This window comes from Heterocephalus glaber, unplaced genomic scaffold, assembly GCF_053883595.1.
Source record: "Heterocephalus glaber isolate CG9 unplaced genomic scaffold, H.glaber_assembly_v1.0 deba00001497, whole genome shotgun sequence".
Taxonomy (NCBI): Eukaryota; Metazoa; Chordata; class Mammalia; order Rodentia; family Bathyergidae; genus Heterocephalus; species Heterocephalus glaber.
The window spans coordinates 27,150,510-27,176,717 of NW_028258320.1; the positions used below are offsets into that span (position 1 = coordinate 27,150,510).

The following is a 26,208-nucleotide window of genomic DNA, read 5'->3' on the forward strand; positions in this document are numbered from 1 at the left end:
AAAAAAGAAGCCAGATATAAAGCCAAATTATAAAATTCTTCATGTCAGTAGCTCCTTGCTTTTCATTGTGTATCCAGAAAACAGATAAAAGTTTGGGCTTGTTGAGCAGTAGGAGTATTGTCACTTAAACACAAAGAGATGAAGAACTTTAAAAAATATATAATTAACTTCTCTAATTAAAAACATGTTCAATGAAGATTATTAGAAAATTTAACCACCATTAATTTCTTCATGTGCATTGTTTTTAAAATAATTTCCAGGTTTTTTTATTCATAACTGATAGTTACAAATTTTATAATTTTTTACAAAATTAGATCTTGACTTTAATGAATAACTAGCACACTTGATGTCGTCACAATGCACTAATGAGTCATGACTATTATTTTGTATTTAGTGGGATATAAAAAAGTATTTATATATTGCATGTATTAAAAACTAAATTTTGTTCCATGGAGATCTGGTGTCATTTATATAAACACCATTATGTATTTCTAATTATAGACTTTGAGCATAATAGTTTGCAAGCTCTGCTTTGCAGTGATTAACTTTTTTTAACAAGTGGACTGTTTTCAATTCTTCAGTAGTTCAAATCTGCAGTGAACAGTAACCTATGCTAGAGATTTTATGTAACTTTTGTGTCACTAGGATATCAAACTTGGTCACAAGATAAAGACTTTTGTACAAGCTCATTTTGCTAACTTGCTGGAAATACTTCTTAATAGACAGAATCTAAACCATTTTCTTTTCCATGGGTTAATTTATTGCATTTCTTTTTATAATCATTTAAGGTAATACACACTTGATAATTTTTAAGGTACACAGAAATATACTGTGAAAAGTCTTTCAAATTCCCCTCTCCCAGGGCAGCCTAGGTCATCTATATTTTTCCAGAGATACTCTCAGCATTTATGAGATTGAGTGTATGAAGCGATGCATGGGCAGAAAGCTAGATCCCTTTTATTTTTTACAGAAGTTACTGTGTATCATATATAACAATATAACCTGGCATCATCCACCATTAAACCTCTTGAGTGGAGTTCATGCAACCAGAAGGCATTATGTGAAAGATGTGCTTCAAGAAGATGGCTTAGGGCAACTCTGCTCCTATCTCATGTGTCATACGTATGAATTGTGTATCCGTCTTGTACACCATTTCCTCAAATTACAGAGAATTTGGCTGAACTAAATGCAAGCAAGCAACATCCTCTCTGTAAAAAAAGAAAAAAAATGAATATTTATAGAATGCTCTCTCAAGGGAATTTGATTATAAGTAATTACCTAAGGAGAGGTGAATCACACAGCCTGAGTATAATCATTAGTTTCTTATGAAATCAAGTACATGAAGATGAATGCCCATGGCCATCCATAGGCTTTTTTTATAAAATTCCTTTCCTTTTTCTTGGTATCAGCTGAACATTACTTTTATAAAATGTGTGTAGTAAAAGTAGAATATGCAATCTTAGTAACTCTCTTTCTTTTTACAGAACTGGCAAGGGAACTGAATTTTTCAGTGGATGAAATCAATCAAATACGTGTGGAAAATCCAAACTCCTTAATTTCTCAAAGCTTCATGTTATTAAAAAAATGGGTTACCAGAGACGGGAAAAATGCTACAAGTATGCTAAAATTATATTATTTTAACTTTCAAAATTGCATGTACCAAATACTTTAGATAAGCCTACCATTAGGTTCACAAAAATGTTCGTTTAAATTTCCTGTACTTTTAAATACAATATAGGAAATTAAACACAGAGTGATCATAAAATGACAGCAAGACTTTTGACATTATGCTTGTTGAATTGAGCGCTAACATTCTAAAGGTCTGCTTTCAAGAAGCTTTTTGAAAAGCAACCAGAAAGGAATATTTTTCATTTTGTCTGCCATTCACTCTGTGACCATCAAAAATGGAAAATTAATTCTAGTTGTTACATCATGGGAAGGTCATCAGAAACACTGCTGTGGCCAGAAGTAGAACTGCAGAGAAGAGGACAGGACCAAGTTAGGGATCAAGTAGTCAAATTCAGCTGGGTCTGGGTTCTATCACTGCGGAGAATTCTCTGATATTGTTGGGTTGGGATTGGGGGAGGGGGGTGCTACACTTTGGCGAGTGCTAAACCATGGCAATGTGGAATGAGTTATTGTGGGTTTGCCTGGGTCATCCTGACCTTAGTAACTCATTAAAATGCATTATACAGCAGTGAGCTATTTTGACATTCTGAAAAAGAGAAGGAACTTTTTGAAGTTATGTTAGATCCCCTTAGAAAAGGAGTCTAGCTATTTTAAGGCCCATCTGCTCTGTTATGTCTGCTGTCGCCCTGTTACACACAGCTTTGCAAAGTGTTCCTTAAGATCCTAACTTCCCTGTAGCAGTAGTTCTGATAATGGCCTCGCAGAGTTGGATTAGGAGTTGTGAAATCCAAGCGGGCAGCAAAAACCATGCCTTTGTATGGATATTGTGCTGACAAAAAGAAAATAATTTAATTTGGTTTCAACCTTTTTTCTCTTCTTTTCAGCTGATGCCTTAACTTCGGTCTTGACAAAAATTAATCGGATAGATATAGTGACTCTGCTAGAAGGACCAATATTTGATTATGGAAATATTTCAGGCACCAGAAGTTTTGCAGATGAAAACAGTGTTTTCCATGACCCTGTTGATGGTAATTGAATTTAGTGTTCATATTTATTTAATCATTTGATAAAATTTGAAAGTGCAGTTATATAAGGCAGTCACTTAAAATCAACTAAAATGTGATTTGCTTGACTTAATTTCTCATTTTCACAGCATTTTGTCTGCCAGAGTCTGCAAATAAGCACTCTGATAGCAGAGCAAGCCTGGTAAATGCCTCTGTAATATACAATGCAAATAATGAGATATAAAAACGTTCATTATTGGAAAGAGTTAGTATTTCTGATATTTTATGTGGCCAAATGGAAGAAAGTAGAATACCTAGAAAAGCATTGTTTTTGTCATTTTCAATTTTTATATTTACCTAAAAAACTAGTGATCTTTTATTTATATGTGTGTGAAACCAAATTGCGAGCCTGTTTCTACCAGAGAAGCAAAGTAGTAAGTCAGTAAAAAGTGTACAAATTCTTAAGGTAAAATGGTAAATTACTGTGCTGGGACTAAGTATTTAAGGATGCACTAGAAAAGTCTAATTTGTCAAGAGTGTTTAATTATTAAACATTACTGTAATTTCATATGATGTCATTTTTTATTTGGGAAACCCTCTCTCAACTATTGTATATAAAGGGCAGCATACTTTCTAGTACAATGAGCATAAATATCACTAATAGCATAATTCTTTCACATTAGCTGAATTTATATAATATTGTCATCTTCCCTTAGGTAAATCGGGGCTTTTTCATCAAAGTATTAAGAAAAGCATAATAAATACCTTATTCTCTTTTTCAAAATAGCCCTGTCTTGCCTTCACACATGGAAATTTATTCCTACAATGAACTTTGAGTAGAATACATTGGTGGTGTGAAAGCAGAGAGAGGACTGAGGGATACTTTTCTACTACTCCAAGTTTTAAAAAACATTTGTTTTTTCCTTTAAGACAGAGTCTTGCCATTTAGTCCAGGCCAGGCTAGCCTTGAACTCTCTATGTAGTTCAGACTGGCCTCATACTTGTGATCTTCCTGCCTCAGCCTCATGAAGGCTGGGATTACAGGTAGCCACCACCTGCCTGTCTTGATTTTTCCTTTTTTAAAACTGGCAAAGTTAGAATAACAGGAATCATTAACTTCTAATTCTCCAAATGTTATGTGAGAAAAGATCTCAAAGTGTTAGAAAATTTCTGCTTACTAAAATCAACAGAAAATTTCAAGTGTACCTGTTATGCATATAACAGGTACACTTGAATAAAAGTGGATTTTTTTTCTAAAGCATAGAAATACAATAAAACCTTGGGGGAAAAGCTCTCTTCAAGACCATGCCTTATATGTGAGGCCATGTTTTGGTAATCAAATTCTTTTTGTACTGTGTAAGTAGAGATAATATATAGCAAACTATATTATTGACAAGTTACAGCTTATATATTCTTCTAAGAATATTCTTTATTGAGAAGAAAACTAAGAAAAGTAGCTCTAATTAAAAAGGTCACAAAAGCAGCTTTCTTGGAAGCTTCATTTAACATTTTAAAATCAGAGAATCATTAAGTTCATGTGGGCTTTTTGTTGCTGTATCTTAGTATTTATATTCCTTGTATTAAAATTACTTAAACTTTGGAGTTTCAAAAAGATGAAACTACTTAGGTAAATTTAGGAGTTTCACTTACATACATTATAAACCTCAGGTAATCTTGCCTAATTTTCCAACAAGATTCTGGTTTACAAATGACTATAACTGAAAACTGTCCCTTTACCTATAGTCATTTGAATGAGAATAATAGCTAAGATGGTATTTACCTTGGCTTGGTGGGAAAAGTAGTCTTCAGTGTGTCTAGACCAATAATTCGAGAACTGTGCATTGTTGCTTTTTGAAAGTGTTTTCCTGTCTCTCCTCTTCATTGAATTTCTACAAAACTTCCTTTCCTCACCATGACCAGACCACTGTTGACTTTTCTCTCTGCTAAGGTAGAAAAATACTTCTGTAGTCCACACAGCACTGTTTAAAAGCACAGATGAGCTCCCTCTTTCCCATTCCTATAGGCTGGTTAATGAACTCCATGTTTCATAGCATTGTCAAGAATATTCAGAGTGCGCTTTGCAAATGGTTTCCTCCTCTCTCTATTGTGTATCATTTCGTCCCTTTATTTGATTCATGTTTCTAAGGACCCCACCAACAACTTCACCAAGACCTTCATTTATACCACAACCCTTTCATCTCTGTTGCATTATGACACCTGGAAGCTTTACATGGACTCTTTTCTACTTTTTAAGTCCTTTTCCTAACATCTCTTCAGAGTTTTACCCAGTGCTAATGCTCTAAAAAATCTAACATTTCTTTCTGAAGATTTAAGTTCGTATATCCTGTAAATTTCTTATAAAACAAGAATTAAAGCTGTATTGTATTGCTCATATGTACCATTTTTAAAATAAGTTATAGGTAATTACAAAACTGTTTTCTTGTGGCTTGCTGTATTCAGTCTACCACAGAATGAATTTTGCATGCTAAAGTTAGAATGATAATTGGCCATGAAATAAATGTCTTAAATAATGACAACTTTATATTGAATTAGTCTGTATATTTAAGTTAATGTATTAAATGTACCAAAATTGATAAGCAATTGATATCATTAGCATTTCTATTTTATTGGAGTTTGCACTAGGCTTTTTATTTCATTGTATTTCACTTAACTGAACTAAACCAATAAATTATCAACATTGTTCTGTAATTCATCATGCATTTTCATACCTGATATACTTTTAGTCATTCCATGTGTTTTTGTTTCATGTGTTCTAATTCATCCCAGTCAGTCCAAATGTACTGTCTTCCATAGGTTATCCTCCCCTTCAAGTGGAACTGGAGACCCCCACAGGGTTGCACTACACACCACCCACCCCTTTGCAGCAAGATGATTATTTTAGTGATCTCTCTAGCATAGAGTCTCCCCTTAGGACCCCTAGTAGACTGAGTGATGGGCTAGTGCCTTCCCAGGGATATGTAGTGCAATCAGCAGATGGACCTCCCGTTGTAACTGCAGAAGACACTTCCTTAGAAGACAGCAAAATGGAAGACTCAGTGCCTTTAACAGAAATGCCTGAAGCAGTGGAAGTAGATGAGAACCAGTTGGAGGATGTATGTCTGAGTGAGTATCCTCAATACCTCGGAAGTTTGGCTGGGGTCCCAAAAGATGTTAAAGCAGCAGACCCATTAAAACAGACTAGAAAAGTAGGCATAAGCTCTGAGCAGCAGGAGAAAGGAAAATCTGGTCCTGATGAGGAGATGACGGAAGAAAAACTCAAATCTCTGTTTGAGGACATTCAACTTGAAGAAGGAGTAGAGTCTGAGGAGATGACAGAAGAAAAAGTACAGGCTATTCTTAAACGTGTTCAGCAAGCGGAACTGGAAATGTCTTCAATTACAGGTTGGCAGAACGAGACATCAAGTGGAAACGTAGATTCACCTGGTCAAGCTCGAAGAATAACTGGTGGGTTACTAGACCGACTGGAAGACAGGTATGACTCTGTTTCATGAAGAGGAGGAAAGTGAAGTGCTGTGTATCTTTTTTAAATGCTTTGTTTTAAGTAGATGCTTTTTAGCATGACTTTTTCTAAATTACCATCCCAGCTTTTGGATAATACCTGCTTTGAAAGGTGGTCCATTATGCTAATCTGAAAGAGAAAAGTGAATTTAAATTCAAATGTAATTTTGAAAACCTGAGGTGGAAAGACAAAAAAATTAACATACATGTCAGAGACTTGTATTTCATTTACTTAGAAGACTATTCTAATTTATTGCTTGTAGTATTCTTGTCCCATAAAAATTTCTTGTTTCCAGCTACAAATACGCACATTATACAAAATTTTAAAAACAAAGATTTAAAAAATGTAATGCCATCATGTAGGAATAACTGCCCTTAAAATGTTGGTGGAAGTGCTATAGGGAAAGCACTTTATAGGTAAAGCCACATGCCAGGCCCTGAGTTCAGTCACCAGCACCAAAAAGAAAAACAAAATGTTTTTGGTGGACTTCTATCTTTGTGTATATTTTTAAAAAATAGCTTAATGAGGGGCCAGGGATTTAGCTCAGTGATGCCGCTGCCTGCCTTGCAAGTGCAAGGTCCCAAGTTCTATCCCCTGTACCAAAAAAACCCCAAAAAAACCTTAAAGTGGAAAATACAAACAAGCTAAAAGAATAAGCATCTGTCCTCCTGCCATACTGAGAAAAACACTGTTAACATTTTACCTACCTTCCTACTTTTCTGTATATAATTCTTTTAAAATGCCATGAAAGACATTTGCTTATGGCCAAAGTCATTCTCAGAATATGAACCTGGTTCATTTTTATATTGGCCCTGCTCTACAAAGATAAGTCTATAGTCCCAGAAACATTAAGTCAAATCCTCCCACCATTAGATAGATACTTTGCAACTTTGGATAAAATTCTAAGCTCTAACAATGTCACTTTAATCTTATTTCCATGACCATTTCCCTCAGACAAGAATATAGATCAGAAAAGAAAACAGGTAAACTACCTACCAGATGACTTGTGCAAATGGTAATCTCTTGGTAAAAGTAGGCATTAGTTTTACTTACTCACACATTGGACTGAAATGTATTTTATTTGGTGGCTACTAGTGATAAATTTAAGTTGGATATAAGAGAGCTGCTACTATTTCATAAGCATATATAATATTTTCATGTTTCTGGTAAACCTCTTGCTCAACAAAAATTCCCAAAGAGAGATTTTATTAAATTTTCAAAGAGAAGTTTTAAAACTCTTTTTGAAAACTAAAGGCAGTAATAAATTCTATATACAGCCTAGCAAAGAGACTACAGAAAAGATAAATGGTACTAACTTTGATGTTTATGTTCAGGTATAGTTAACATAATATAGTTGCCTATCAAGAAGTAAATTTAGATATAGGGAAGATGTTCATTATTGTTAAACTAGCTGGAATCCCTCATTTAATATAGGCTCTGCCGATAAATTATATAGAAGAAATACTCAGACATCTTATTCAATAAAAGCAGGAAAATGACTGTAACTTTGCTTCTGGTATGAGCCTAGGTAGGGGAACTCAGGCAAACAGTGTGGTTGGGGGAATTGAATATTAGAAGTCATAAAGATGGATCTTACAGGATTTTCACAGTATAATGAGTTTGTGTTCACACATACAGAGTAGGGTGTACTATTAATATCCTTTTTTAAATAAATGTATTCAGATAATCAAAACTTGATTTAAAAGAATAGGCATGATGATATATATTATAAATTATTATAAATATTACTGTACTACATGCTCCCTTCAAGTTATGAGCAAAGACACTAAAAATTATATACAAGCTACAAAATAAAGAATATATTAAAACTAATAAAAACATTAGAAATCAATTTAAAAGAAAGATTTTTAATGGTTAAGGAAACCATTCCTCAAAATAAGCAGAGACAATGGGGTGTACCAATATCTGCTCACTAGGGAAATCAGCAGAAGTCAGGAGTGGAAAGTGATGAGGTTCAGGTAGAGGTGTCATAATTGGAAAAGTGTGAAAACTGGATTCAGAGCTGAAAACATATACAGAACCCAAATTTGAGGTTCTTGGGAATGCCAGAGTTTCATCTCAGCAATTCACTTTGTTGTTTGGAGATGTTTTATTTGATATTTACTAGTAATACAACAGTCTTCTGAAATATCTTCCCCTTTTAGATTGGTGGGGTTGGAACTATAAATACGCCCATGAACACTTTTCAAGATATAGAATTTAAGTAGCTGTAGAGGTACAATTCTTTTTTTTTTTTTGGTACCAGGAATCAAACTCGGGTCCTTGCGCTTGCGATGCAGGCAGCAGAACCACTAAGCTAAGTACCCAGCCCCGAGGTACAAGTCTTTTAAAAAGACAGCACAGCTGGCTAGATTGGGAGTTGGATTGTAGGGAAGGCCTGGAGCCTATGTGTACCTCCTCATACCCCCATCGTAATGGCCCCTCACATTTTAAATCCTTCCTGCCTTCCTACATTATGCAGCAGTAAACTTTAGAGGTCCTGGAGCCATGCAATGCCATTGTAATTTGCGCATTTTATTTTTTCCAGCCCTGATCAGTGTAGAGATTCTATTACCTCATATCTCAAAGGAGAACCTGGAAAATTTGAAGCAAATGGAAGCCATGCAGAAGTCACTCCAGAAGCAAAGACAAAATCTCACTTTCCAGAATCCCAAAATGATATAGCAAAACAGAGTGCTAAGGAAACTCTGAAACCAAAAATGCACGGATCTGGTCGTGCGGAGGAACCACCTTCACCCCTAGCAGTGTATCAGAAATCTCTGGAAGAAACCAGCAAGCTCATAATAGAAGAGCCTAAACCCTGTGTGCCTGTCAGTATGAAAAAGATGAGTAGGACTTCTGCTGCTGATGGCAAGCCACGGTTTAACCTTCATGAAGAAGAGGGGTCCAGTGGGTCTGAGCCAAAGGTATGTCATCAGGTTGTCATTGGGCTCTTCCTGAAATGTGCAGTACTGATGCTTCCCTTCTTTTGATTGTACCTGTAATACTGTACTCATGATTCTTCACTATGTCTATATTATAAATGGGTAATGTTGTAGCACTAATGGTGGAGGTGAAGAATATGCTAAGTATAACATAGGCCATTTGATCATACCTTCATTCCCCAGAATGAAAGGAAAAATGGAAAAAGGAAGAAGCATCTCTTTAGCCATTTTCAGGAGGGTAAAGAACTACAGATACACTTAAGTAACTAGCTTAAGGTTCAATATTAATTTTGTCTGGGATTTAGGTTTCCTAAATCGCAACCTAGTCTTCTCTCTGATTGGAGGATAGTTTTGTCCCTTTCTAGGGGTTATTTTGGCATAATTTAACATGTTCACAATGAGGCTGTAATTCATATATCTTACTGCTGGGTGACTTCAACCACCAGTGGAACACACATGACCACGCCATCAGATGGCTCGTACCACTGTTGGTACAAGTGGTACACTTGTCCATGAGACAGTCATGCATGTACCACTGGTAGTTCAAGCCAGCAGGAATGGGTTAAAAAAGAATATAGCATATGACCCATCTAAGATTTTTATCCTATAAGATCTATTTATCTGAAAGTATTTTAAAAATGAAGAGACAAAGTCACCAAATTGAAGATGAGGTGAGTTGACAGCTGTCAGAAATTTAAAGTTTAGAAGTATCATTTTTATATCTGGTGATAATTACAATTTGTTTCTAGTAATTTAAAAACTTTACTGTGATGGAATTGTTTGTTCGTTGTATTTATGTGTTTTTGTTGTATCCCCTACTAAATTTTTATTTTCAGATATTGAAATATTGTAAACTGAAATTATGACTCACAGATGGGTATAAGAAAACAAAAATGAGCTGTGTTTTGTATACTTTTTACTACATTTCCCACTGTCAATTTCTGTGTCCTTCTGTCAACTGTGCCATAGACACAGACTGAGAATTATGTGTCTTTGGAATAGTTGCATATGCATCTTCCTTGAGACATCTCTAGTTCACCTGAGACCCATTATGATGCTTAATTTGAAATTTAGGAAAACTTACCAGAAACTGCCACTCAGTTTATCAACTAATTATATGCTTTCCTTTTCCTTTTGGTTATCTTCCTGCTTGTTAGAAGGGAAAGTGAGAGGAAGTAAAATCTTGATCTGTTTTTTCCATTGATGTTTGTTTTCAGATTTAGTGAAGATGATTATAAAGGAGCTAGAAATTATTTTATGAGGTCCGTAAAGCAAATGATCACCCCAACCAATCACTGAACATTGTGTTCTTTTTCTTCTTTTGAGTGTTTTTGTTGGAGTCTTTCTCAGGCCTTTGACTTCTTCTCAAGTGTGGTTTTGAATATTAATTTTTCTTTTGATTCTTAGTAGATTTAAGCAGAACGAATTTGGATGTATTGTTCCCTTTTAAGGAAAGCTCACAAAATCTAGTAGCATAGTGATATTTTATCAGTGAAGAGTTATTCTGCAAAAGTCTATTAAAATCAATATAGAAGTTCTGCAAACAACTCTTTGTGATCATAATAATCTGTGTAGAGTTTTAAGCTTCTGGGAGATATGAGTCTGAACTCACAAGAAATCCAGAGATGTTCAGGTTGTGTCCATAGTACAGTAGCAACCATGTAGGTCACCTGATGTGTGATCTCAGAAAACAGCCCCTTTTTATCCCCTAAAAAATCAGGTCAAAAGTCCGGGTGCTGCTCTTTCAAGGATGACTGCCTGCTGTTACAAGGTAAAATTCTGGTGTTTTCCACCTCTTTTCATGCAACAACTCATTTGCAGGAATACTGAGAAAAGTTTCTCCATTTACTACCACCTCCTAGAGAATTCTCTTAAAGGAGTCCTGACCCTCAGATTCTACTACTGTGTTCTCTCTACTCTTCACCTTAAGGCTAGCAGAGACTCCAGGGAGACCCTGGGTTCTAAAATAGCCAAAAGGCCACTAAATCCCTATGTTAGAGGTCAGTCTCAGGATTCTTGATAGGACTGTGATGTAAATTGACATCCAGGTGTGTTGTTAGTATTTGCATTAACATATATTCTTCTGCTTTTTCAATGTACCCAGTGAAGCCCTTTCCCCCATATAGATTCTATGCATGGATAATTCAGAGTCCTCTTTCCCTTTGCCTCATCTAACCCATTAACACATAGTTTTGTTTTTTCTTTCTTGAGTGTGAATTCCACTTCTGCCTTTCTGAGCCACTAAGGCCCTCCTCTCACAATATAGTTCTTACACCCTCCCAAATCTACTGTCCTTTTCTGAAAAGATTTAACATATTATTGGGAACTTAGTTTTCAAGTTCTTCATCCTTGCAAAGATATTGGCTGTTACTTCCTTTTGAAACCATATTATTCAATGGAATGTTTTGGTCAAATGGAATTTCCTATAAAGTCAAGTTTGATATTACTCAAACGTCTTAAAATACTTAAGTTTACCTTTGGTGAAAAGAACGGCCTGGTTTATTACTAACTCAACTAAAATTTCATAAATCATATTTAACACCTACACCTTGTGCTTTTTTCACTAATTTAACAAATATTATCGTTCATTTTTCCAACAGATACTAACTGTAACACATGATCATCTTCAGGATTACTGTATTTGAGATAATTACCAAAATTCCACCACTACAATTTATAAATAAAATCATTCAGTAAATACTCTTCACTGTGGCATTAAAAAGAAGCTATTTTTCCCTTTGAATTACATAGTATTTGCCACTTGATTGGTTTTTCTGTTTCCTACTCTTATTGCCTAAAAAGTAATATTTTGTGCAGTTATTACATTCTTAGCTGTACCATATTTTCCATGAAGTTGAAGTCTATTTTTCATTCTAATTTCATATCAGATCTTTAAAAGACTTCAAGCTTTCATGTCTTACATTATTCTTTCTAAACTCTGCTACTAGTTTTGTTCATAAGAATCTCTTTATACAAAATGTGCATCAAATTATGCTGGTGTAAATATCAAAACAGCTTTAGATAAAGTTACCACATTTGACCAAATTTTTATAAAAATCAGAAATATACCTCTTTCTGTAGATAAAGTGAAATGCGGCCCAAATTACAAGGTTATACCTTTAAGTCAAATGAATATAAATATAAAACTATTTTTAAAAGGAATATGAATGCTTCTACAAACTAGTGGCATTTTATTTCAAAAGCTAAAAATGTTCTATAATTATTTTTAATAAATTAGAATCAATTACCTTGATATTTATCTGCACATACAGAGTAGTTTGAATGCTGCTTAGAAATTTTCTTCCTCTAGGGCTGGGAATGTAGCTCAGTGATAGACTGCTTGCCAAGCATGCATGAGACTCTGAGTTCAATCCCTAGCTCCTCCAGAAGAAAAGGTTTCTTCCACTTAAACTTTAGGATTCTCAATAATATATATCATGATATTCCTTAGTGAAGAAAAAAAAACAGCAAGTAAATATAATTCTTTCTTGATTTTTCTTCTCAGAATGTCTTTTATTTTAAAATGTGATGGTAAAATTATACTAAAAATGCATTTATCAGGACTTGAAAGACAGTGAAAATGATTCAAGCTCAGAGGAGGAACGGAGAGTCACTACCCGAGTTATTCGCCGGCGTTTGATTATAAAGGTATCCTGTAGCCAGATCACTGTAGGACATCGCATAATATTAGAAACTCCTTTCATGTGATTTTAAAAATTCAGCATGCTTGATAACTAAATGGCTCTCTGTTTCTTTGCATATTTGAAAATTTATAAAAGCAACAACCAAGAGGAAAATTATGTTGCATGGTAATGAGTATTCCATATAAGCGTTTTTGACATGTGGCAGTTATAATTTTATCTGATAGTTCTTGGCATTTGTGTCTTGCTTTTCTTGGAGAAGTATTATAAATTTAAGGGTAGTTCACATAAAATTAAATGTTCAACCAAAACCTCAAAGACTAATGAAGCATGAAGATAAAGAACAAAAAGAATGAAAGAAAAGGCTTCCATCTGTCTCAAATGTACAAATCTATTGTCTTAATATTTACATGAAAAATCAGTTCTTCATTATTAATTGTTGAGAATTTTAGGTTATAATGTGGCATGTGTGATGTAATAGGTCTAGCAAAAACTTCTGAGATAGACTTTTAACTATAATATGCACAAAAATATTAATCTGCATTTCTAAGTATAGGAAGCAATTTTTGCTAGAAATGAAAAATATAATCCCACGCCATTATAGCAAAATTGAAAACACTATGAATCAATATTTTTTTCCCTACAAAGGTCTTTTGAAGCACTGACCTTGTGCATGGCAAAGTCCACCACAATGCTCCTTGCAGTCTGCCACTTGTCTTCATTCTCTGTTTGTAAAGAAAGCTTTCTTGATGTTAGAATAATTGAGTGCAGATAACTAGGAAGCCATTTTTAATGTACTTGAGGCTTCTTGGTTATCAGCTCTGGAGAGAGAGAAAGAGAAATATCTGTTGAAGACTATCAAATTTTCCCAACTCCAAAGTGTCAAGAGACCTAAGAGAGGATAGCTCAGATACCTACAATTTCTTAAAAATTGTGTTGTACCCTTGTGCTGATGAAGACAGATGAAAGAAGAGAAGAAATTGTCAAGTCTTCTTTAATGAAGTTTTATAAGATTGGAAACATTAAGGAAATAAGTCCTCACCTAAATTTTGAGCTATCCCCCAGTCAACTGTGAGCTCAGTGGGGACCTCTCGGGGAGAAAAAAAAAGCATAAATCACTTCTTCAGAAATCCTACACAGACAAACAAATAACTAATAATTTCTGTCTAGTATATTTGCAAGTATTAAACCCGCTGTCTATAAAATCCTCATAATCAATCACCTATCACATATTCTCTGGAATGGGCTGGGTAGTACTTTATTCAGTTTTTTCTATAGGGGTGAAAGCCACACCTTTTGCTCATGTTGCTAGTCTCATAATCAGTATCTTCAAGAAATGATATTTTAAAGTAAAAAGTCAAGAAAAAGCACAGCAGAGATGCTGTTTTCTGACTTGCTTTTTATGCTTTACATATGACATACTTATGTAGCCTCCACAATCACCCCATTTCCTTTATAACAGCTGCCCCTTACAGAATAGACTCTCCTCTAAGAGAGAAGAAAAACAGTCATGAAAGAAAAAAAAAACAAACATTGAAAGCAAGGAATAAAGAAGTTTTTCTCTAAAGACAAAAAAGCAGCAGAAACATCAAACCCCACCACCACCAAGTCCATGAGGATTCTTATGGTTTTCTAGTACTCTAGAAATGCATCTGCCTACTAGCTTATCAGTAATTTTATATTAGAATGAGAGCCTGATGAATAATATATAACACAGTGAATTAAGGGCATAAATTTAAAATACCAACATATACTGTGGTGCTGTGGGCTTCATAAAAGAGATGTAATTTTAGGGAGATTTAATGAATGGAATCATCAAAGAAAGTTTTGTAACTAGGGAGAGCATGGCATAAACAATCATCTGTGAACAGCTTTGAGAAATGTCTTTCACATGAGTTGGAGAAAGCAAAAGCTAAAGAATGGCTATAATTATCTTTGGAAGTTAAGGTGTAACACAGAAAGTTTAAACTACACATATAGGATCCTTTCTGGTTAATATTTTCCAGTTGAGGTTTTTGGAGCAGTTAAGAGAATCACACTTTTGTTGCTTTTCTCTTTATATGGAATTCTCATATGGAATGTTGCTATCTTTCCAAAGTAAAAAGAGCTGAAGGACTATGATAATAATATAATAAATATGACATGGGAATCATCTCTGTCAGAATCATAAAATGGCAATATTAGGTCCTAGAGGGACCATCGAGACAAATTATTTGTCTTCCTAGTTGACAAAACTAGATGAATTAACTTACTCAGAATCGCACAGTTGGACAAGAACAGTTCTGGAATCAGAAACACTCTAGTGAAATCCTTTTCCCACCATACTGTATTTCTCTTCCAGAACAAATAGAAAGGAGCATTTTGGATTGTACTAAGTCAAGTATTTGGCCATTCAGACCTTTCCACCGGCATAGAGGAGGGAGGGTGGCATTAGGCTGTCAATGCTAGAAACTCTTTGATGGAGCTGGAATGAGAGGAATCTGACCTACTTCACTAGCCCTGAGCTGAGCCAGCACAGTTGCACTGTCTGTCATGGTAATCCCTCTGCCATGAGTATCACAGTGCTAAAAACTTTTTGGAGGTTTTCCATCCCTTCCAGAGCTAGCCAGAAGTGTCTCCCAAAGAAAGCAGTAGGTATGGTCAGAATTCTATTGCCACAAGTCTTAGCAATTTGTACAATAAATGGGGTAAAACTATAATTTCATGATTTTTCTCTTTATTTTCATATATGAACCCATTCATTTTTAATGCAGTTGTAATTCTTTTTACATTTAAGAGTTTCAAATTCCTATGGAATGAGTCAGGTTAAATTCTTCCATTCATTATGAGACTTGTAAAGTTTATCAGCATATCCATTTATTTCTATATAATCTGATAATATCACAGTAGTTTCAAATGTTTAGAAGCAGTTTAAAATATTAAGCAATCTTATAAGCTTGTTTACCTTGCTTAGCAAATTTATTGAATGCCAAAATAAAAATTTTAAACCAACTAACAGACTAACTATTGTGAAGTTTGGTAAGTTCTCAATAGTTGGGTTTTTTTTGGTACCAGAAATCAAACTCAGGACCTTGCACTTTCGAGGCAGGCATGATGCCATTGAGCTGAATCCCCGGCCCTGAGGAGTTGATTTTTACTATATAGTACAACTGCATTTTTATTTCAATTTTCACCATATTTTAATTGGCGGGTACATGTATGTTTACATTTATATACCATTGTATGTGTACACACTTACAGACACATCCTCCCTCATGTAGGGTTTGTTAAACAATAACAGTGGGTTATTCTATACATAATACGGGGTAATTTGCTTTTTGCAAAATACATCTATCCTATTTTTTGAATATTCAGGTTTTATTGTGTACATCAAAGCAAATTGGGGGCCAGGGATTTAGCTCACTGGTTCCACCACCTGCCTTGCAAGTGCAAGGACCCGAGTTCGATTCCTGGTACCAAAAAAAAAGCAAATTGGTACATTTCATACTATTATTTTAAAAACTAGGAAAGAGAGGTAAAAATTATAATGTGCAGTACTTCTATCAGGGGTATAAAACTACAAGTAGCATTTGTTAAAATAGCCACAAGAGATGAAAATGTGAAAATATATACACTGTAATTTCCCTTTGAAATAAGTGGCAGCATTTGCCAAAAGTATTGTTGTCAACCAAACCAAGGGGGAAATGTTGTTTACTTAAAAGTTCACACTGTTTTCAACAACGTTAGACATTCTTATGAGGAAGAGTACTCAGAGATCTTTCCTTGGTAACACTTGTTTGCTAACATATTTGACAGAATTAAAGATGCCTGTTTTTTAAAAACTTATTTCATGACTTCTCACTGTCTTTCCTATCTAATCCACTTCCTCAGTGTAGAGAGTTTCTGCATAATCAATTTTTTGCCATATTAAAGCAATAATTGTATTTTGTAGCCTTTAAGGTAAAGAACTGTACCTTTACCTGTAAATTATACATAAATAGTATAAAGTTTCACTATAAAACACAGAAAATGTTTACATACCAGAATAGTTCTCAACTAACATGACTTGTTATTTATGAATAGGACTTTGCTTTTTCTAAGACTATTAATCAACGTACTGGTATATATTCACTATGCTTATAAATATATCTACTTTACATTCCTTTCAGAGACTATCCAAACCATTAAAAGTTAATTAGCATGTTTCCTATAAAAAGATTCATTCATAACACATTCAACAGGTGCTATTTTGCTGGATTCTCCTGAGATCTTTCAGTTGTGTACTGTTCAAAGAGCTGGCTGTTTGTAAGAATTAGCTCAAAAATACTTTATTCATTCATATTTAAACTAGTGAAATTTATGACATTTTATTGCTACTTTTGCTGTCTTTAGGTCTTTATTTTTTAAAAACATGCCTTTTAAAAATTGTGTTTCTAGTAGGCCAGGCATGGTGGCGCACACCTGTGATCCCAGAACTTGGAAGGCTGAGGCAGGAGGATCACTGCGAGTTTGAGACCAGCCTGGGTGACATAGTGAAACCCTGTTTCAAAAAAAAAAAATGTGTTTCTGCAAATATATGAAAGCAACCATAGGAACTATAAATAACACTCTCATAAAGCACTTGACTTCAATGCGTGTAGACAATTGTGCTCATTGAAACTAAGATTAAGGATGACTTAACATGAGCAGTAAGAAGCATTTTCTTTCCACCTTTACCACAGTGAAGTCAAATGAGTCAAGTGAGGTCCTGCCTGTGGTCACGACCTATGTGCCCAGACTCTGTCAGAATATAAAGTTATTTTGTTAAAAAGAGAAAGTAAATAAGACTGGGAACAAAATTTTGTTAGAAAAGCAAGTTAAATTTTAGACTTTACTTTGTTGTTCTAAACCAAGACCCGCTTTCTACTGGTTGTGACTTCAGTCAGGCACGTAATTTTCTCAACATTGGCCAGTGCTAACACAATTACCAGAGCCACTGTCCTCATGCCAACTACACTGAAAAGTGGAAATGTAGCTATGGTTGCAATCTGCTGTTTTTCCCAGAAAAATCACATCCCTACACTGTAACATTATCCATTTCACCTTTTAAACAATGAGTTTGACCAACAGGTCACTGGGTCCCTCAAATACAAGTCCACATTTAAGATATTTTTCCTTGTTCCTCAAAACTGCAAACAGCACAAACCTACAGTTGAACCTTAGTGAAGACGGTAATGTCTTATAGTATAGTTCTACTTTTGCTCTCTGAAGCGTTTATCTTATTATCCAATTGTAAAGCAAATGAAGAGATGCGAAGGGGTCATCTCAACCCACCAAGCTCCTTATGAGCAGGAAAACATAAACCCACCCTGATAATTGACAGTTTATTCCTTTTTCTAACTTACTAACTTTTAACAGTTTCCACTTCTAAATCAAAGAACAGTTACTAACTAAAAGATATAATCTTAAATTCCTTTGGTATTGCTTTCGTCTTCTTTTCCCTCCTTTGCCCTATGGCCATTGAGATAGTTATTACCTAAGACCCTCTCACTTGATGAGAGTACTCTTAAACTAAGTTCTTCATGAAACAGTTATTCTCACTTATGTCCTATGAAAAGCTGTGAAAAAGTAAGATTGCCTTGTACCCTGAAGTTCTTCATAGTCTTTCCAAAAATGTATACCATTAGTAAGTGAATTTTTAAACAAAGATGATAAATATCATCCTCCAACTGAGGTACTATCTTGACTCAAATTACAAAAATTCAATCCACAAGATCCCCAAAAGTGTAACTAAGAAAAAACACTATTCTTAGGGTTAGATGATTGAATCAGAGCTCTAATCAATGGCTAAAATTTTTTTTCCTACAAATGAAGCCTTTTGGTTTACCTGTGTGTATCTGCATTCTGTAATGATGTTTTCAAATTCTTTCATCTTGGAATTTGTTGCTGAGTATCATTCTTACAGCTTAATGCTCAGTACTTGCAGTTTAATGCGTGAAGATTGTTAACTGCTAAATAATCGTCAGTGAGCCAGACTTTTCTCTCACACTGGCGTAGCAAGTAGAACTCACTACTGCTTTTTCTAAAATTGCTAAGCATGTGTGTGGTGTTTGCAATGGTGTGGCAGTATCTCCGTCCAATATGTTGCTAACCTCTCTGCCACATCCTTTAGGGAGAGGAAGCAAAAAACATTCCTGGTGAATCTGTCACAGAAGAACAATTTACTGATGAAGAAGGAAACCTCATCACCAGAAAAGTAATCATCATTGAGATCTCATGCTTCTCTTGGAATTTAAATTTCTTGCATTAAAAACATTACTGTTTTTGTGCTGTAGTGTCACCTCTTGAAACAGAAAAATCTCTACTTTTCACTATTGCTTCCTACAGATCACTCGGAAAGTAATAAGACGAATTATCCCACAGGAGAGGAAACAGGATGGAGTGGTAATGGAGAGGGATTGCCAAGGAGAATGTAGAGGATAAAAGCTTTGTGTACTCCCTAAAAGCACTGCTAACAGGCTGGCATCTGCGGTGTGGCAGCTTGATACATTTGGTGCTTTTAGCCTTTGCATTTGATCAGAGTTAAAGAAAAAGACTTTTCTTCCTAACATTCCTTAAAGTTATACAGTTTTTGTTGTCTTCAAAGTTTTCACAGTCTGTCCCTTATGGGGACAATTTGAGAGAGAAAGAAGGTAAAACTTTTTACTGTTGGTAAGTCCCTCGGGAGCGCCCAAGTCCTCCCCCGGGCTTGGCCATCAGTCAACAGTGTCTTTGTAGGACACAGATAGAGGGAGCTCCAAAGGACAGGATTTGAACAGTAGGATGACAGAAATCTCAGCTCACAGTCTTTGCCTCAGATCTGTACATTTTTCTATCATATATTCTATGGGGAAATCTGCATTCCATCTTCACCAGACAAGGCTCTCCTCTTTGGGTTTCCCTGTCTCCAGTGGGCCAGTTACAGAACCAGAGTCCTCACCAAGCAGTGTAATTCATCCCAACAAATCCCCACCTGTCAAAAAAGCATCTAATTTGGCCCGGGATTTAGCTCAGTGGTGTGGTCGCCTGTCTTGCAAGCGCAAGGTCCCGAGTTCGGTCCCTGGCACCAAAAAAAAAAAAAGCGTCTAGTTATCTTTCAGTTGTTTCCCAGATCTTTACCCTCTCCTATTTAAAAATAGAAACTTCAATAGACTTTTTCAGAGGAAAAGAATGAACTGACAATTTCTCAGGACTAGATCAGGAAACTAGAAAGGCTACTTGTGTTTTCTGTTGTTAATAATAAAGTAAAAACCAAGTGTTGCCTCACAGAGAAGTGTGCTCCTGGTGCTCAGTGAAGAGATATCTTTTCAGAATATTAATGCCTCTATGGTTTAGGAATAAGAGCATAGTGTTGGTAATTCCGTAAAATTCAGAAGAATTTAAAAAAAACAGTCCCTCCGATAACAGCATTTCCATGGTATTTTGTTCTTAATTAGTGCTTTACTAAGGAACATGTTTCATTACAACAGATCACTTAACGATCTTAAAATAGTTTAGGATTTACTGATTTTTTTAAATTGAGATTTGGGTGCCTTGTGAAGTTTGGTGATGATTTCTTCTAGCTAATACAAGAAATGGACGTGCTGCTTTTTTTTTTAATCACTAACCTGCCGAATTATTGTAAAGTGACGTTGTGTTGTATTCATTTTGATAGTGCTCTCTCATTTGCCTTGGTGATGCTAAGCTCTGTAGTTTAGCCAGATAGACTGTGTGTATTTTTGGATGTGAAATGACAAAGTACATTAAATGGTTCCACTTATCCTAATCCAGCTCCAGGGACCAGAATGAGAACTACTTTAAAACTCTTCCGCCATGAAATCGTAATGTGCATATTCCTTTTAAAGCAGGGAGAAGGTTATAAGATGAAGACGAAGAAAGAAATCCGGCATGTGGAAAAGAAGAGCCACTCATAAGGGAACAGTCAGTCAAGGTGTGAAATGTGCTCATATCAACAACAGTGAGACTTAAGTTCCTGTGAAACTTCTAAATAAGTGAATCAGATATCCCTTTTCCTCCTGTTCACTAAATTCCATCTTTGAAAATACAAAGTGGTTTATGTTCTTTTTTTGTTTATGGATGCATATAAATGCATGTGTATATGTGTGTGTGTATCTAATATCTGTATTGTGTCATCAAAAAATATGGTGATTATGTATTTTCTTAATTACAGTAAGAGACACATTTTGTCATTAATCTTCCTCAGAAGACTCTGCCCTCACTTTGAACACATTTATCCACTGTTCTTGACACTTTCTGAACCAGTTCTCAAAGCCTTTCGTGAGTGCCTTTAGTTGTTCGGTCATAGCTGCCTCTTGATATCCAGAATCCATCCAAAACGTTTACCCTTCAGGAGTCATTTTGACTTTGGGAAAGAGTCCAAAAGTGCACAGTGCCAGGTCCAGTGAATAAGATGGAGGAGGACACCCCCTGATGTTTTTTACAAGCCTGCTTTTCTGTGGGATGGTACTGGGCAGCAGCATTTACCATAGTTTTGATCACACCTTGTAAAGACATGAAAAAAGGCTTACAGAACTGGCTCACAAAGTAGAAGAACAATGGGATAAGCGTGTTAGAAGTGAGGGAGAGTCTTCTGGAGGGGGATTAATGGTAATGTGTCTTTACTGTATTAAATTTTTGAAATTTAAGCACCAACTATATTTTGATCACCATATATATTATATATGTGTAATTTCAGTACACACACACTAAAACTTGACTCTACTTCACAGCCCATAAACTTTCTCCTTGCACAGCAAGCAGGAATTTAAATGTAAATATTTACAAAGCAAATATAAATAGTGATTTTTTCCAAATCTCCTCTAAGAGAGCTCACTATGAAATGCAGCAGCCAGATACAATCCAACAGGGAGACTATTTTGCAACAAGTTAATTCTTGCAAATGTACTGAGAATCGTGTTGACCCAGCCTTTCACCATTTTAGCAAACTAGCATCTAAGGATATACTTTTCTTTGAAATGTAATGGTTGCCAAGTCTAAATTAAATGAGCAAAAGCCTGTATACTACTATGTTTGTAGAAATCAAAGTAAAATAATAAGAGGTTAATGGTCTACTGTTTAAGTTAAATGTTTAGTTAGTGAGATTTGTTTAAATTTGTCTGAACTTTTCTTTACAGATCACATTTTCTTGTAACTGTTTTCTAAATTTTACATTGTCCTATTGCTATATAGCAATAACTAGAGAGGCGATTTGGGGGATATACATAACATACATCATTTCTTTAGGACGATTCACCTACATCCTCTGAGACCCATGGTTAAAGTAACAAAGAGCAAACAGATCTAGTTTTTACTCTCATGTGTCTGCTGTTCTCTACCTACTAAGGATCCTGGTACTATGTTTGGACAGCTAAGATAAGGAACTGAGAAATAATCTAGTTTCACTGCCTCTAATTTGTATGTGAAGTAACTAAAGCCCAGATCAGTTCTTAATTCCCTCTCTCATATCTTATAATTTGTTTATTCACTCTAATTTATTTTACTTCCTCTCTGTGAGGCTTTTTACATAGGCACTGAGAAAGTGCTAGCAAACAACACTATCATGGTACTTGCTCTCACCGAATTTACACTTTGGAGACAGTCACTTTCCTGTCACTGGGACAAATTACCTGTCACCCACAGCTTAAAGGAGAAGGTTTATTTGGCTCATGGTTTTAAGTCCATGGCTAGGCAGCTCCAAGGCAGGAATGGCATGTTGGAGAGAAGTTCTTCCCCTCATGGTGGCCAGGAAGAGGAGAGAGAAGGGAGGAGCCAGGGTCAAGAATACAGTCTTCCAAGTTATGCCCGCAGGGGGAACGTTTAAGAGCTGAATTGTAACAGTGACTTAATGATAACCAAATATAACTAATCAATCACACACCCACTTAATGACATTGAGAACTACAGAAGCTCTGGAAATAGTGTTTTGTGTATGCCCTTTCATTCTCATGGCCCCTCTCCTGGATACAGACCATGATTATCCCCATTTAACAGATGAGACGGGCTGGTGGCACACCTGCCTCACAAGTGCACGGTCCTGAGTTTGATCCCCGGTACCAGAAAAACAGAACAGAACAGATAAGGGACAGGCCTGGGGTGGTTAAGTAGATTGCCCAAATTCACATAAGTAGAAAGTGGCAGCATGAGGATCTAGACCCTAACAAACTGCCTGCAGAGGCCCCTTCTCAATAATGAATTTACTGGAGACCACCTGGGTCTGAGGAGATAGAAAAGGGAATACATGAGAATGTGAAGTGTGGCCTGAGTGTTAATGGGGGTCCGTCACTTCTCTAAGGATGCTGGTCTTTTCCCCAAAGTGGATTTAAAAACAACAAAAAAAATCCCAGCACTGGAGAGACTGAAGTGGGAAGATCCCTGTGAATTCAAGGCCAGCCTGAACTACACAGCGAGACCCTGTCTCAACAAAAACAAAAAATTACTGAAGGTTTTTAAGGCAAGGGTGGGATGTGATCCAGTTGGTGTCCTTCACTTACCCCAGATGTAGGGTAGAGGACAAATTGGAGGGACCAACAGTGGATGAGCAGAAGAGCCGGTGAAGCGACCATTGCAGATGCTGCCTTTGGCCTTGAGGATGGCTGAATTGAGTGCTGTGAAGATGACTGGCTTTCTATTGGACGAGATGGGTGAAAGACAAGAAAATTAAGGATGGCAGCAATGTAGAAACACCTAGAATGAACTCACCTATTACATATATATATATATATATATATATATATATATATATATATGTATTTCTCAAATTACTAAGCATGCTGTCCTAAATTAGTATACTTTATCAACTCTTGGGTGATAAATGAGGTCAAAGTAGAAGAGGGTTCTGTCAGCTTAATTGTGCCCCTAAAAGTGTAGTAACTTGTTCAATCATATACTACTCAGATTCCAAGTGGGAAAGGATCAGAAAGGTCACCTAGCGCAGATGAGTCATTTTTCCAGTGACATATATTTTGTATTTGTGAATAAATGACACCAAAAAATATGACAGTGCTACACTTCCAGGGTCCTGTAGAATATTATCCATATTCACTAAATGTTCAAGAAGCTTTAAAATTATAAATAATCACCCTGTGAAGAAGTCCAGGTCACTTGCTACACAAAAGGTGAGATAAATTTAAGCAAATTAATTCACATACCTGAAAGTAACTTCAGCATAAAGCAAACTCAGTGTGTCGGATGAACAGTGACTCTATGTTGCAAGGTAGTGCTTACCTTCCATAAGGAACCTGAGGAAAGGAGTTCTAGAATACTACATGAAATTCAAGGAGATTGAATATATGATCTGGAAAAATCATTGAGTGAATACATTGAGATTTTTTATAGTTTTGCTCATTGCCTTTTTTAACATAACAAAACAACTAAGAAGGTAGAATGCTGTCAAATTTCACTGGGTCTCAGACACTGACATCAAAATTTTTATTTCCCATTTTAGACCCAGTTGACTTTTGAGTTGTCTGAACCCTGTACCTGCTTTTAATATGCAGTCGGAGCCAACTTGTTTTTAAGGGGAAACACTATGATTTTAAAGATTTGTCCACAATTCATATTGATTTAGTTTATGTGGCACTTTTACATTGCTGTCTTATTTAATCCATCAGAAAAAGTGTTGAGGCAAGTTAGGCCAACTTTACTTGCAGCTTTTAAAGATGAAGGTATTAAGGCTCAGAGGGGACATGATTTGTCTCTTGTCGCCCAGCATATGACTGGTAGAACTAGAATCTGAACACAAGATTACTGATACTCACCCTAGACTTATTCCTCTCACATTAAGCAATCAAAGATTTTTCAGGCACTATTATCATCTATAAAATGATTAATGTATGTCAGGCACCATGTAAAATCATTACATACATTATTTCATATAATTACCAGAAAATTTTGTAAGGGCTTTTTTTTTTTTTTAAAGTGAGGAAACTGAGTTTTAGAAAAGCTAAATGATTTACCCAAGATCCTACCACTGGGGAGCAAAAAGAGTGAAATCTGAACTCATCTTGAACAAAGTTTGTAACTAGTACTCATCTTATTAAATAGTATTTGGTAATCATTAGAGATTCAAAATCAGATTTTGAACCAAATACATATATATAGACAACCTGTAGTAAATTTCTTCCTACTGTAAACGTGTGTGTGTGCGTGTGTGTGTTTTAAAATAAAGGAAGACTTCATTTCTAAGTTAGCCATAATCTTCAGATTTTTACTTTAGATGCTACGAAAGGGCTGATTATTAAGGTCATGGCAAAGGAACAGCCTCAGATCAAAATCATGACAAAGACTTACATCAACCAGTAACTGTATTCCAAACCTCCTTGAGAAATTGCTCCACCTCTCACTGACAGCTGTATAGAAACAGAGTAGCAAGAGAGCCTTGGCTTGCCAGGACAGCACTTTATCTGATGCCAAAAAATTGGCTTATTTCATTCATTCTTGCAAAGAATATTTGACCATCTGCCTGGCTCAGAGTGGAGAGGCCAGATACACAGTGGTGAAGAAAACCTCCACGCCTTTCTGAATTCCCCAGAATAAAAGTGGAAGAAAGATGGGGGCAAATGTTGTTTAAGCACCAAAAAAATTATGTCCAGTATCCAACGAAAGAAATATGGACACATTTGGATTTGACCTAAGGAAGATTTCTCTGAAGTAAAGACCTCATAGGTGGCACTAACTGAGAAGTGTACTGCCAAGGGTACAGCATGTGCAAGGGCCTTGGGCTATAGAAGACCTACCATACTTGAGGAAATGAAAGATCTTGTCACAAGATGAAGTGAGGCCTGTGCTGTCATCTGGAACTCCGCAAGCCAGAAGAAAGGATTAGATTTCATTCCAGGCAAGAGAATGAAAGGAGAGGGCAGATGTGATGAACATTTTAGAAGTCTGCCAGTTGGATTAATTCATTATGGGGGTAAGGGAAGAGAGAGAGTGATGATCAGGGTTGCTAGCTTATAGATGATCATTAACACAAATACAGAATCCAAGACCACAACAGACTTAGGAGTGGGGTGCTGAGCTCCACTTTGTAGATGCTTTGTGCAGTGCCCTCCATATTTGTCAGTGATTTCAAACAGAAGTCTTTGCTAGAGATCTTCCTGTGGCCATCTTTGGTACAGGAGTGATAAGTGAAGGGGCCTGAGTAGATCAAATTGCCAAGCTGTTTACTAGCTACATGAGCTTGGCCAAGTTATTAAACTTCTGTGTCTTAATTTCCTCCCCTCTATTATTATCCAAAGAGAGCAGAGACGGGACTTGGAATTAAGTGTAATGAACAACAATAATGCTTTATCCCAGTATGGGGATAACAGTAACAGATCTCAAAGTTATTTGTGGAACTAAGTGAATATACGTAAATTGCTTAATAATAGTGGCTGCCAAGCCCATAGTAAGCATTCGGTTAAGTGCAAGCTGCTATGACTAGCATTGAGCAAGAAGTGAACCAAGGATAGAATCTTGCAGAGCCTGGATGACAG

The 26,208-nt window shown here is 35.9% G+C and overlaps 1 protein-coding gene across 24 annotated transcripts in view; it reads left to right on the forward strand.

Moving 5' to 3' along the window:
* Ank3 (ankyrin 3) overlaps positions 1–26,208 on the forward strand; it is a 515,763-nt gene that overhangs the window by 483,951 nt on the left and 5,604 nt on the right. For 7 of the 24 annotated variants that reach the window (XM_087185521.1, XM_087185526.1, XM_087185520.1 and 4 more), the window contains 9 exons: positions 1,485–1,616; positions 2,514–2,657; positions 5,448–6,126; positions 8,702–9,080; positions 10,819–10,869; positions 12,660–12,746; positions 18,870–18,953; positions 19,085–19,141; positions 20,581–20,666. In XM_087185521.1, the coding sequence (XP_087041647.1) occupies positions 1,485–1,616; positions 2,514–2,657; positions 5,448–6,126; positions 8,702–9,080; positions 10,819–10,869; positions 12,660–12,746; positions 18,870–18,953; positions 19,085–19,141; positions 20,581–20,649 (1,682 nt within the window). In that variant the 3' untranslated portion in view covers positions 20,650–20,666. Of the gene's footprint in view, positions 1–1,484; positions 1,617–2,513; positions 2,658–5,447; positions 6,127–8,701; positions 9,081–10,818; positions 10,870–12,603; positions 18,838–18,869; positions 18,954–19,084; positions 19,142–20,580; positions 20,667–26,208 lie in introns of those variants that run through there. The other 17 variants (XM_087185531.1, XM_087185530.1, XM_087185532.1 and 14 more) reach the window with 9 other exon arrangements.